Here is a 13,526-nt window from a genome sequence, read left to right on the forward strand (position 1 = left end):
ACAGGTCGCATTATTTTATTTGGCCAGGGTGACAAGCGCCAATGTAACAACAGAAACGGGTAGGACCATTGGGCCCTTCTAACCGCTTACTATGTGACATCAAATGGCCATGCATTGTCAGGAAGGAATGCCGAGAGAGGTCACAGCTAGAGAAGTATGTTTTCCAGTTATATTATGGTCAATCGCAGTATTGATGTGACCTTGCTAAAACGCCCCATTGGGTACCATAAACCCTTCCATGCTATGAGGTGGTGATAGTGTACAAGCTGTTCGCAAGGACGTCTGAAGTCCCGCAGCTTTCATAACGGATGCTAGAAATCGTCGCCATACACACTCCATTCCATCTTTGGAACCTTTTAGTTGGAGAATCCCGCATAGAGTATTTTACAGGTTCTTCTTGGCCTGGTCGGCGGTGCCCTTGGCCTTTCCGGCAAGCTCGTTTGCCTTGCCCTTGGCCTCGCCCTTGAGCTCGTTGATCTTACCGGCGGCCTCGCCCTTAAGCTCCTGTGCCTTGCCCTTGGCCTCACCCTGGGTGTTGGGCACGTTCTCCTTGACCTTTTGAGCGACGTTGGCTGTGAAGAGGCTGTGTTAGTTCTAATCTCTCTTGAGGGAATGATACAAATGATGTCAAGTATAAAGTGAGTGGGCGAAGTAAGGGGGTAAAGCGTACCACCAGCATTGATGCCGTCGACAAGCTTGTCGCTGACCTTACGGTCGACAGTCTTCAGGCCATCCTTGACGGTCTCCGTTGCGGACTTTTGCGCGGTGAAGGAAGTGGTGAATGTCCGGGGAGCGGCAACGGCGGCTCTGGGGACGACGCGGGGGAGGGTAGCCAGACGGCGGCCGGTGGTCTCAATGAGGAAAGACATTGCGATTGTGTGTTTTGTGGTTCTATTTGCTTGATGTAGGGTATTGGCGAGGGTAAGTCGTCGTCAATGTTTTTGATTCGTTTGAGCTTTGGAGGTGTTGGTGTTGTGATGAATAGCAGAAGAGAGGTTGAGATGTAGAAAGGGCAGACAGCTCAAATATGATGAAAGACAAGACAACTCCGGAAGGAGCTACCCCTCGCTCGCGTACCTCCCTTAGCTTACTCTGTGCTCACACTGTAAGGTAGTGAGGAGCAAGGGAGCTAGGCCCGTCCTGAAGCTGAGCTACGTATGAGCTACCAGTGATGTCATGGGACGCCCATCCTGAGGCGAAGAGGGAACGGGACGGGAGGCAGTAGCTCGGCACGGTCTGGAACCTCTATTGCACTGACCCGACTGCACCCCAGGGGGGCACTGGTGAAAAAAGAGGCGCTATGACGTCCCGGAAACCACCCAGACAATTGTATCACACCTACATCATCGATCGCGGATGCCCATCCAATTATTCTCTAACCGCTTGACAATTGACCCAATGCACGTACATAAAGTGCAGCCGCAGTGCTTAGGAGAGTTTGTACTGTCCAGGTCCCGATTCTCGAGCTCTTTGCGCGGAATGAGCGGTCGTTACTGGAGAAGATGACGCCATCTCTACTTTGCCCGGTCACTTCATCACACCACTGGCCACACCAAGTACTCGAGGCATTGCTTTGGGCTGTTTGCATAACCTCGGTCTTCAGTAACTGAGTAGCTCTAGTTAGGATGGGGCAGAACGAATTGAAAAAATCAGAGTGGCTGGACCGTCAGCTTGGCACTATCAGCAGTACCTAGTATTTTCAGCGACAAAGATCGAAATCACCTTGGTGTTGCATCAGTCAAGCCACGGAAGCTCCCGCCACGATGAATCTCGATCCCCATCCGTGCCGTCCGGGGACCCACCACACACGAATTCCGTCTGCTCTCGGGCCTCACCCATGCCGACACGGATCCGGGGTGGGCCTCTTTCCAGCCGGCCTTTGAATCGGACCTCTCGCACACTCCTGAATATGCCCTTCGTGGGTCTTTTCACATTCAATGGAATGCAAATTTCCCCCCTACAATGAAAATCTACACAAGCTGGTGAATTCTGTCTCCTAAGTATCTTGAAACTGTCAACCTAGCACTCGTTGAGATTCTTCTGATGAGCTGGCCGATTCTCATCATTTCTTCGCCGCTCTTCAAGCCCTGAATCAAGACCACAAGGCTCCAAGGCTAAATTGAGGTACGTATAGCTACACAGTCCCAATATTTGAACTGTAATATTTTCCAACATGCTACATAGCCCCTACTGGCCCTTAAAGACAGGCTTCCTCTTCTCCTGGAAAGCCTTGAGCGCCTCATTCCGGTCCTCAGTAGCGACGACCCGCTCGTACATCTTATTCTCAACCTCCTCCCTCGCCCACGCGACAGCCTGCAGCCCCGCACGAATGGCAATCGGCCCGCCCTCGCAAATCTCACCCGCCAGTCGCACGCTCTCGCTCAGCACCGCCTTGCGCGCCGCGAGGAGCACGCCCTTATCCTTGTCGCCCTCGCCCGCCTTCTCCGCCTCCTCGTGCGTGATGTCCACCAGCCGGTCCGCGATGCCCAAGAAGTAGGCCTCGGGGGCGGAGACGCGACGGCCCGTGAGGATCAGGTCGCGCGCGCGGGAGAGGCCGATGAGGGCCGGGAGGCGGTGGGTACCGCCAGCGCCGGGGATGATGCCCAGGCGCGTCTCGGGGAGACCGACGAGGGCGTTGGAGGAGAGGACGCGGAAGTGCGTCGAGAGGGCGAGCTCGAGGCCGCCGCCGAGGGCGATGGAGGAGATGGCGGAGATTGTTGGGATGGGGAGGTTTTGGAGGGAGGCGAAGGTGGAGCGGAGGTTGTGGAGGAACTCGTCGGTCCTGTGCGGCGATGTATGTGTTAATAGTCTTTTCAAATATTCTGACAAGAACCCTCAATTTGGTCCTTGCTGGGATGTGCGGGAAACAAAACACCTACTCTTCCTGCGTGAAGCCCCGCCTCTCCTTCAGGTCCGCGCCGGCACAGAAGCTCGTCTCGACCGCGCTGGCGAGGATGAGGGCGCGCGTGGGGCCCTTGACGTCCTTGCCGGCGGCGCCGCCAAAGATGGGCTGCGGCGGCACCTCGGCGCCGGTTTCCGGGTCGTACTGGGCGTGGACGGCGTCGACCTCGGCGCGCAGCTGGGCGAGGAGGGCCTTTGAGAGGGCGTTGCGGGCCTTGGGCCGGTTGAGCTCGAGAATGCGGATGTGGCCCGACCCAGGCGCTGGGAGCTGCGTGACGGTTATCAGCGGCTGATTGGAGTCCGAGGCCGTCGATGTTGAGTAGAATGCTCCCGCCGCCGATGCGGTGTACCTTGAGGATGTTGTTGTGGTGCGCGGGATGCGGATTGCGATGCGGAGGGGGGCGAGACGGGGAGGCATTGTGGCGGTTCAGACGGCTATGAGAACTGAAAGTGGAATATGTCACAGAAAGAATTCAGAAGTTGTAGGCGGGGTGTAGTCGCGGCAAAGGACGTTGATACTAATCGCAGTTGAGAACTCGTCTGCGTTGTGCCGGTAGAGCTCGAGATTAGGCCGAGGGCGGCAATGGAGAAGCGGAAGCTCCATTGGTGAGCAGCCTGCAGGCAATGACGTTCGCGCCAATTCGGTTTTACTCGGCTATTTGTGGAGACATCGCACAGCTCCTGGGAATGACAAAGGTACGTACTCCATTTCGGCAGCTCCTCGGTGACGGGAAGCTCTCCAGCGAAGCTCACCGAGGATGGCAAGCACACACCTCGCTCACGCCTTGGCCAGAAACCGCCCTGCCTCCCATCGGCGATGCTTGGCATTCGAGAAAAACAGAGGCAGCTCAAAACAACACCACAGTGATAGCCATCATATTATCATGAACGCCCGGAAGCAGCCAAGCCAGACCCCAATCTCATCATCAGGACGCTACCTTTCAAGGGGCGTCCTTGGCCCGTGCACAGTGACGTCCACGTTCCTGATGCCAAGTGCACGCGCCAAGCCCTCTGTCCCTGCGCAAGAACAGGTCTGGCTGAGCTGTCGCGTGTCTCAATCGACTAGGTAGGTAGTCTTTTTAAATCGCGCCCGTCCTGCTTCCCTCGTTCGCCATGCAGCTGTTCCATGACTGAAAGACCAGTAGAGACCATGTCAGACAGCACTACAGAAAGCATCCTCGTCCCCTTCCTGGGGGCTTTCCAAGCTTCCTTATCAGTGCTCCTCACCATCTCAGCTGGTGTCATCGCCGCCCAGTATGGCCTCCTCGACGACGGCAGCAGCAAGAAGATTTCTACCTTTTGTGTCAGGATGGCCCTTCCCGCCCTTTTGATTACGAATGTTGGATCGCAGCTTGATCTGGAGACTGTGAGTTTCGCAGCCCACCACCACCCGGACCCCCCCTTCGGCAACTTACATCCGATCTTGACTGACCCATACCTATACCAGGGAATTCGATACGTACCCATTGTCGTCTGGGCCATATTTTACACAACCGTGTCAATTGGCATCGGCTTCGTCCTGACAAAGGTGTTTGGCATGCCGGACTGGGTCATCCCGGCCATTGCCTTCAATAACACCACCAGCTTGCCCCTTTTGCTTGTGCAGTCCCTAGATGCCACCGGAATCCTTAGCTCCATTGATGACAGCTCTGGCGTCGTCACCAAGGCCAAAAGCTACTTCCTGGTCAATGCCATGATTGGCAATTCGCTCACATTTGCTCTGGGGCCAAAACTTCTCAACGGCCACGAGGAAGAAGCCCCTGACAAGGTCAAGGGTGCTGACGGTGACATTAATGAGAGTGAAGGCGAAGACGATCTTGAATCTCAAGAACAGGACGCCATCGAGCACAACGAGCAAACCTCACTTCTGCCAGACCGCACCGTGACAAGAATCACCCGCACGCAGTACCGCGTCTACGGCAAGGGAACCAAATACTGGTCTTCCCTGTCTCCAACCTCCCGTTCGATCCTCGAATTCTTATACAGCTTCGTCAACGCCCCTGTAATCGGAGCCCTCATTGGCGCCCTTCTTGGTCTCGTCCCCGCCCTCCACCGCCTCTTCTTCAACGAGCCCGAGGAGGGCGGCTACTTCAGCGCCTGGCTCACCTCATCTGTCAAGAACGTCGGCGAGCTGTTTGCCGTGCTTCAGGTCATCGTCGTGGGCGTGAAGCTCTCCAAGGCGATCTTGCAGTACAAGAACGGGGACGATTCCAAGGAGAGCCAGGTGCCCGTGGTGCCGTTCTTGGCCGTCACGTTTATCAGGTTCGTCCTGTGGCCCGTCATATCGATTGGGGTGATTTATCTCTTGGCCAGCAGGACGGACCTGGTGACCAAGGACGCGCTTTTGTGGTTCTGTTTGATGCTTATGCCGACTGGGCCTCCGGCGATGAAGTTGTCTGCTCTGGCGGACGTTGACGGATCGGAGGATTCTCTAAAGATGCTGGTTGCCAAGTTTCTGACTGTGAGTACACCCCGGAGGCTGTCTGAGAAGGTGCCAACTCCAAGTTGTGAAACACTAGCTAACAAAGTTTCAGATGTCGTACATCGTATCACCTCTGATCTGCTTCACTGTTGTTGGTGCGCTAAAAGCAAGCGAAGCCATTGTTGCCAAGTAGGAATGGAGCCTTTGACTATGACATTCTCGTTCTGATTGGTACAATCCCAAGAGGTGTTTCTCCCAGGGCAAGGACAGGCGAAGAAAAATCTGTCATCAGTACCATGTAGTAATCAAACCACGGGTTCATCGCATCTCTCTCATCGTTAGGCATTATTGGAGATATTTAACTTCCATGAACTCTCATGATGTCTACATCTGATATTCAAGGAGATACGCGGAACAGTCACTTTTTCTGTAATCACATATTGCTGCACTACGAGTACTGCTAGTAGTTGAACCTCCACTTACTCCTGCCTGCACCATCTTCCCAAGTCTTCTTCCTCCCGGTCTCTTCTTCCCAGTCTTATTCTTCTCAGACAAGGTTTCCTCCCACCCCATACCTTGCATCTTTTACTCTCTAGCTTTCCACTGACCTAGAATGCCCACGATCGGACAGATTATGCTAGAGTGAGACGACAAGGTACCATCTAGGTGTAAAGTGTAAGAATAATCTTTGAGACTCTGAGATGCCCATCATTACCCATCCCATAGATGACTATTTCTTGTCTGCAGGAAAAGACTCAGAATGGGTGGGTTAAGACGTTTCTAGAAGACTACATCAAGTCACCACCGAAGAAGATAATAAAGGCTAGGAACTTGAAATGGTGATATTGTGATCGTAAGGTACCCATGTGCTTTCAACTTGAAGAAATCAACAAGGAATACAGCATGATTTCTGGCAACATTCAATGTCTGACAATGAGGATTGCAAAAAGCTTTCTACAGAGTCGTAGGTAGGTGGTCACTCAACTTCCCATAGCTTTGAAGCCTATACGAGTTCATCAAATTTGAGCCTCCTGAGCCCTCCTCCGTGATTCCTATAGCCTATGGCAACTAGAAGCTCTCCGTAAGAATGTGATTCTCCTGTGAACCTCTATCCCGCCTTCATCGTCAAAGCTACCGCCTCCAAGCCTCTGCTTCTCACATGACTTCCAGCACTTTCTATTTCCCTCGCTGTCCGGAATTATTCCAAGTCCTCCTTCCAAACCAAACCCTTTTTCTCAAATCCATCTTCATCTTCCAAAAAACCACACCCGCCACCGAGGCCTTGTCGAGTCATCAACCATCAGCCGCGACGATGGAAAGCGACAATTACATCACTAGCGCTCAGCGCAAATGTCTCCTCCTTTCTCTCCCTCTCGAACTGCGTTGTAAGATCTACATCAAGGTCTTCGAGGGTTCCGAGTTCATCTACGTCTCCTTTTACAGCTACAACCACAACCCTGTCCGTCCCGAGGGCTTCAACGCGACCCCAGAGCACAGCATCCTCCTCACCTGCCGCCAAATCTACGAGGAGGCCCGCTCCATGTACTGGGCCGAGTCCCTCGTCGACTCTGGTGGCCAGAGCATCGACGTCATGTCTCGCTTGCTGGACCCCTTTGCCAAGGCGCACGTTGGACACCTGAGAGGCGTTTTGGGCGACGTACGTCGCGATCCACGACCTGACCGTTTCCTTGTCGAGTTCCCGCGCCTCAAGACGATTCGACTGTCCAACGCCTTTGTGACGCATTTCACGCATGAAAAGTTCGTTTCCATCACCAGCAACGAGGAGTCTATCATCGCCCACATCCAGCGCAGAATGATACGTCTGGGTCTGGACAAGTTCAGTGGGGATGAGAAGTCCCGCCATGGTGTACAATTCCTGGTGGGTGCCGTCTTCATAGGTTGCCGCACCACCAGCAACGGTTCTCTTGTAATCCCGTACCCTAAGCACAAGGTTAGTTTGAGTTAATCTGTTACCCCGTCAAAAGACCATGTTTGAACGCTCTATTCTGGACATGGTCCAGAAATCTCGTTGTCTTTTCTCGCTTTCCAAGCCTGATCTGTTGCTAATATTGGCCCCCGCCACACTCAGCACTGCTTCTACAACATCACAACTGGAAAGCTCTTCACCATCGACTTTGATCACCGCGACGGAATGTTCGATAAACACGAGGACAACCTCGATGCTTCGAACTTCGAACACGTCTTGAGTGGACGGTATCTCCGCGGCACCATTTGACAGACTCAGTCACCGACGCCTATCACCGGTCTTTCGTTTGAGAAGCTGGAGGTATTTCGATCTGGGTTATAGTTTAGAGTAGCATCCAAATTTCTACAGGATTCAAGGAATTCACAAGCATTCTCAACCAAGAATTCTATTGTAGTGATCGTCGCCCGCTGATCAGTTTGGAAGTCAAGTCACAGCCAGCCTTCATTTTGATCTTTCGCTATCTACTGCCTCTCCCCCATGGCTTCCAATAGAGGTGCCAAAGTCTTGTAAACAGAATGCTGTAAGTCTTGACACTGATTTGAAAACCTGAGTAGACCTCACTATGTAATGCATATCAACCATACTAGGTCCTGGAATCTGTGCAGTCCGCAGAATTCTGCAGCGGAAGGCGGTGTGGCGAACACAGTGACTGGGCCAATCACAGCTGCCGTATCAAACCGCCTCAGCAGTCGCAGGCTCAAGCAGCGATTGATATCATGAAATTGACCTCCTTCACCACTGAGACCGTACGGGCTGCCATAGCCGGCGTGGATATCAACAACTGCCAATCTGAGTTGCAGCCATATTTGGAAGCTCGTTGGAGAACCTTGACCACAGCCGCGGGGAGATGATATGCCGAGGGTATCGCAAATTTCGATCTTTGTGTAAGATATCACTTTCAAGTTGCCTGGCCCTCAACAATAGTTTGTCAGCGAGGCTTTTGGAGATCTGATCAAGTTCGACAGTGCCTTGGCGGTGGAGATGTTTTAGCCGCGCCCAGACTGCGCTGTATGCGTATCCGAACCAACATGCAGGCATATAGGCTTACCGAGTGGGTCAACAAGCAAATAATTCCCCAGAACGGAACGCAGGGCTGACGATGCAGCTTCAGCTCCTGCAGCTTTCCGTTCTCCTACGCGCGTATGAATGACGCGAGATGGAACATTTGAAAATGAGGCAACCAATACCATTACGAGAGACTTGCCGTCTCTCTCAAACAGGAGAAGGTTGCGAAAGGGTCTCGGAGTGCCCTGGTTACTGTCCCGAACTAGCACATGATCTGGCAGAAGTTTTCTCTGTCCATTGATCCTCATCGAGGGTTCATTTCTTACTCACCTTGGAGATGTTGAGACTCTCAAACGCTGAGCAGCGGACCTCAAACATCACGCAGAAATTTGCAAACGATATTCTACCCAATCCTTGGACGACGAGATGAGCGATGAACCTGATACGAGTGCTGTGGCCCACGACTCGCAAAATCAACCGCCGGACGATGATGCCCAGGGTACCCAGGATGCCCGTCCAGCAACTCCGCCTGCGGAGGAGCCCACGGCCGAGCTTCAGACCGCTGCGTCGTCAGAAGGGCACAAGGAAGAAGAGGGAGATGAGAAGAAGCCTGCACGAGAAGAAACTGCCTTGCATCGCGCCTTGCGAGAACTCGAGTCTGATGACGAGAAATCGCCAAAGCTCGACAAGCTTGAAGGTGAATGGAAGGGCATGATCAACGTTCATTCTTCAGAATACCCCTATCAAACGCCTCTGCACATTGCGCTTATGCAAAATTTCCCCAAGATTGCTGAGCGGCTCATCAGTCTTGGCGCCGATTTCACAAGTGGTAATGACATGCGCCCTCTCTATATTACCTGTGATGAAAGCAACGTTGAAGCAAAGGAACTAACCGCTATTTCTTTACAACGATTTAGAGGATTGCAAAGATGCTGATGAATGGTACCCGATCCATTACGCGGCCCGGGATGGTTCAAAGGAGTTATTAAAACTCTTCCTCGACCCTCCGGAAACCCTCAATAAACAGGAGAGCAATGCATCTTGGACGCCACTCAATGTGGCCGTCTACTTCGAACAGGAGAATGCGGTCAGAATTCTGTTGGAGAAAGGCGCAGATCTTGAACTCCCGGATTCGGACGGTTGGACGCCATTAATGACGGCTGTCAAGGGGCGCTCCTACGACATTTTCGACTGCCTGCTTCGTAAACTTGAGGAGGAAAGTGGCCAAACTAAGAAAGAAATCATAAACCAAGCGGACAAGGAGGAAACGACAGTCCTTATGGCACTATGTGTTGTCAAGACGGACAACGCCCAGAGAGCACGAATATCTTTGGACAAACTCCTCAAAGCAATCCCAGATCTCGATTACAGCTCTAAGGACTGCGATGGTCGAACAGTGCTTCACCATATCATGCTCTCGGCCAAGAACTATCCCAATGACAAAAACATCCGCGCTATGGCTGAATCAGTCATTAAGAGTGTTCCTGAGAAAGCTCTCCTCCTACAAAACAATGAGGGAAAGACGGCGCTTGAAGATGGTTCCGACAGTGAAACCGGCAATGACTTATCCAAAAAACCCCTTCGAGGCTTCTTGGAACAAGTAATCGAACGGCTTAAAGGCGAGGAAGACGACAGAGAGACTCTACTGTGCTGGCTCGTATCACGAAAAGATGGTGAGAGTTTCGCCAAATCCATCCTCGTCGGCCCGGAACCCCCAAGGGGGTATTTGAACAGACATCCAGTGGATTTCAACTTAGTTCAGCTGTTGATATACCATAGACTACCTCGAGTGCTTTTGGAGTGCAAAGTCGAAGAGGATGACAAAAAAGAAGCAAAGAACTTGATTGATTCTCTCAGGAAAGAGCTCGAAAAGGCTGAGCCCACCACCGGGAAGGATTTAAGTCCCCAACGACAAAGTAGAAAGGGTGAGGCGGAGAGCTCTAATATAACGAAGCAGGGCGGTACCAAGAGCCAAAAATTCGTAAAGAAGCCAACCGAGACGAAATTGCAACTCGGTATCCTCGACAAAATGGAGGCTATTCTTAACTACGACACTGACTACACCAACGTTAAGACGATACAAAGAGTCCGAGACCCCCTCAAGGTTTCGAAGCTTGAGGACCCCTTGAAGGGAGAACGAAGACATTTGAAAGCCGCTATCATATCAATCTGGCAAGACAACATTAAAGTCAGTAGACACGTCCAGACTCAAAGTGTCCACGGCACTGTGTACGACACGTTCAAATCTATCAAGACATTCAGCGATACGATGAACGAGATACAAAGATCCAATCCTCACAACATCAATGCGTCTACCCAGTATTGGCTTCCTGGGACAGAGAGCAACTTCACATGGATTCACCTCCCAGCAACTAACGTAAGCAATATGACCCCCCTTGCTGCCTGCCATATGCTGATTTTGAACCAGATGACCTGGATGATTGTAAGCGTGCTGGAAATGGACTTTGTCTAGCGTTCCTCTTTCCATTTTCCATTTCATTTCTTGGCCTTTGGGACACGGCATCTGATACTGAAGATGACTTCATACAGGACACGATGAACAAGATATTGAACCCCACCCAATCCGATAACTTGGACGACAACAAGGAAGATGATCACATTGCGTTCTTCTTGCGCACTAGTGGGGTTGAAATTCCTGATAAATCATCCCCCTCGCGATTCATGCAGCCTCGATACGTCAAGAAGCACATGTGGCCAGAGAAAACAGCTGCAACAGGTTCGGAAACCAAGACCGGAATGGGCGGGAAGAAAGGGGGCGAGAACAGTGCTTCTGAGTGCATGGCTTCGGCACTTTACGTACAAAACGACAATCTCGACTTTTCAGTGTCAGAGTCTAATACCATTCGTTACCAGATGCCATTCTTCGAGCTGGGATTCTACAGAAACCCTGCAGACAGATACGAGGCCGGCGCCAACGTAACCACTGCTGCAGTCAACGGAGCCAGAGCCGCGACCACCGCGGCCAATGCCGCCGCAAGTGAGACTAAATCTAGGACGACACCACCGGTGCATTATTCTCCTACGCTGGACGAGCACTACTACCATTTCGCCAAGGAAGATGTAGCGTCTCACGAGGACAGAGACTTGAGAAACGAAAACCAAGTAGTTACGAAATACCTACATCCGAATGGCTTAGACAACCTTTCCAAATGGCAAGTCATCCGGGTCAACCAGCTATGGGCTTGGACCATTCGCGATAGTGAGTTGTAGGCAAGGCACATGTACGAGTGGTGCCCCACGGTATCATGCTAATAGTGGATAAAGAGTGGTTAATTACATCCACCTCCTTCGCAGAGTTGGACACAAGAGTCCATGTCCGAATAGGAAGCAACGCATTTTTTCAACATATCCTTGAACGATTGTTCGATCGAGCTGAAACGGATTCCGACAGTGGACCGCGCACCCCCATCGAATTGAGCCAATTCATTGTTGAAAGCTGCATCGGGGCCTATAGGAAAGACCGCGAAGATATAAGTCGGCACCAGGGCAACATTGGCAAGAACTCTGCAGATTCTGAATTGGAAAACCGGTCAATTCGTCAGATCTTCTCCAATTCTATCAACAAAATTGTTTGTAGCACCGAGTCTAAGTACTGGTTGACTGATTGAAGGAACCTGACCAATAATCCACCATGCAGGGAAGACAAGAAGCCGAGCTTTTCCGCAACTTGGCTGGCCTGAAGAGTGGCCCAAAGAACCAGAAGAATTCTTCAAAAGAATCGAAGCGGAAAAGGGCCAACAACACAAGTCTACCCAGTTTTGAAACAAATACAAGGAAAGCTGCCAGGCTTCTGTTCGAAATCAGGGATGTTCGTGACGAGCTGAACATTCTCAGAACCATCGCCAGATATCAACAAAAGGTGCAAGTCGACTTGAACGGTGCTGTGCCCCGTGTTCCCGATGCTCAAACAGCCGATTGGGACGAGGATGGAACGGCCAAAAACGTTCAGAACGACATCGAAGAACTCGACAAGCTTGCCAAGAGAACTGAAGAAGCCGTACGTAGAATCTCTTCATATAAATAGTAGGGACTGCTAACACTTACATGATTTGTAGTTGAACACAACAATCACAATATATGAGAGCGAAATTGCGAATCTACAGGCAACCGAAGCTGCAGAACAGGGGAAAAGGGTAATGGTGTTCACCCTCGTCACCGTCTTCTTTGTAAGTCTCTTCTATGCACCATGGCTTTGACCAGCTCCCGACTTATTTTATTAAACTCGTTTTCCAGTTGCCTCTCTCGTTTCTCAGCTCCTTATTTGCGTTGGACGTGAACTCGTTCCTTGACGCGCCCTGGTGGTCTCTGGTAGTAATCTGTACGTCACCTCCTGCACTGTCTGTCGAAGCCTGGAATTTCTCACATTACCATACCAGTCGTGGTGCCTCTGCCCTTTCTTCATGCTGCCAATGGCCACGTGAACGATCGAGATCCTTTTACTCTTTACTTGACGAGCAAGAAAAAGGGAGATGACTCTGCAAGAGTGGAGAAAGGGAATGACTCTGCAGAAATGAAGAAAGGAGATGAACCTACGGAAACGAAGCAAAATCTGTTCCACAGACTCGCCCGAAAGCGTGGGAACAAGGATACGGCAGACGCATCCCATGTCTAGGAGGAACCAATGTCTGGGAGAATTCTGTCTATGATCTCTTTATTTGTAATTTCATTCTCTATTATTCCTTTGTCAAGCATCCATGTGTTCTCAGTTTATGGAATTTCCGCAATGGCCCGGGCAATATATCTATGACGATAAAGTATGACTTGCACTGGTCACAAGGATCATCCGGGGCACATGACGGTGGCTGAACACTCTCTCTCGAGGTCTGCAAAAGTCAATGATATAGAAGATCAGAAACACGAGGGAAACGGCTGTTACGAGATTGAGAAGTCAAATCGCCTACTTCTTTGCTATCACAATCAAATTGGTCATCCTCCTCTTGTCCTCATCGTCGTTGTCGTAGTCTTCAAGTCGCGTCTTCCCCGCTGACGCTCAATTCTGCGATCTCAAAGAGTTACGCAAAGACACGCGTCATGATGGACAACATTTATGTGTCTGTTTTTTCGTTTGAAAGTATCTCACGGCTACATCACGTTTGTTGCGAATCCCTTGTCGACATACCTAGATGTAGAAGAGGGCCTCTTCTGTCCCTCTGTGGATGTGACCCCACACATCGCCGTGGCTCACAGGAC

General features: G+C 51.4%; 5 protein-coding genes across 5 annotated transcripts; 3 read left to right on the forward strand and 2 right to left on the reverse strand.

The window, feature by feature from the left end:
• Positions 1 to 384: 384 nt before the first annotated feature.
• Positions 385 to 869, reverse strand: CORC01_13776 (uncharacterized protein; the record flags this gene model as incomplete). The annotated part of the gene is made up of 2 exons (XM_022625392.1): positions 385 to 572; positions 671 to 869. The coding sequence occupies 2 exons, from the start codon at positions 867 to 869 to the stop codon at positions 385 to 387; spliced, it is 387 nt and encodes a 128-aa protein (XP_022468095.1).
• Positions 870 to 2,187: 1,318 nt separating this feature from the next.
• On the reverse strand, positions 2,188 to 3,319 carry CORC01_13777 (enoyl-CoA hydratase/isomerase; the record flags this gene model as incomplete). The annotated part of the gene is made up of 2 exons (XM_022625393.1): positions 2,188 to 2,782; positions 2,880 to 3,319. 2 exons carry the CDS (start codon positions 3,317 to 3,319, stop codon positions 2,188 to 2,190), a joined length of 1,035 nt encoding a protein of 344 aa, XP_022468096.1.
• A 732-nt stretch (positions 3,320 to 4,051) lies between these two features.
• On the forward strand, positions 4,052 to 5,516 carry CORC01_13778 (membrane transporter; the record flags this gene model as incomplete). Its single annotated transcript, XM_022625394.1, has 3 exons — positions 4,052 to 4,267; positions 4,349 to 5,362; positions 5,436 to 5,516. The coding sequence occupies 3 exons, from the start codon at positions 4,052 to 4,054 to the stop codon at positions 5,514 to 5,516; spliced, it is 1,311 nt and encodes a 436-aa protein (XP_022468097.1).
• Positions 5,517 to 6,635: 1,119 nt separating this feature from the next.
• Positions 6,636 to 7,559, forward strand: CORC01_13779 (uncharacterized protein; the record flags this gene model as incomplete). The annotated part of the gene is made up of 2 exons (XM_022625395.1): positions 6,636 to 7,274; positions 7,413 to 7,559. 2 exons carry the CDS (start codon positions 6,636 to 6,638, stop codon positions 7,557 to 7,559), a joined length of 786 nt encoding a protein of 261 aa, XP_022468098.1.
• A 1,182-nt stretch (positions 7,560 to 8,741) lies between these two features.
• Positions 8,742 to 12,948, forward strand: CORC01_13780 (uncharacterized protein; the record flags this gene model as incomplete). The annotated part of the gene is made up of 10 exons (XM_022625396.1): positions 8,742 to 9,144; positions 9,233 to 10,037; positions 10,095 to 10,692; positions 10,744 to 10,758; positions 10,866 to 11,535; positions 11,601 to 11,905; positions 11,974 to 12,333; positions 12,392 to 12,502; positions 12,570 to 12,654; positions 12,713 to 12,948. The coding sequence occupies 10 exons, from the start codon at positions 8,742 to 8,744 to the stop codon at positions 12,946 to 12,948; spliced, it is 3,588 nt and encodes a 1,195-aa protein (XP_022468099.1).
• Positions 12,949 to 13,526: the final 578 nt, after the last annotated feature.

Source organism: Colletotrichum orchidophilum, assembly GCF_001831195.1.
Source record: "Colletotrichum orchidophilum strain IMI 309357 chromosome Unknown Scaffold_213.1, whole genome shotgun sequence".
NCBI lineage: Eukaryota > Fungi > Ascomycota > Sordariomycetes > Glomerellales > Glomerellaceae > Colletotrichum > Colletotrichum orchidophilum.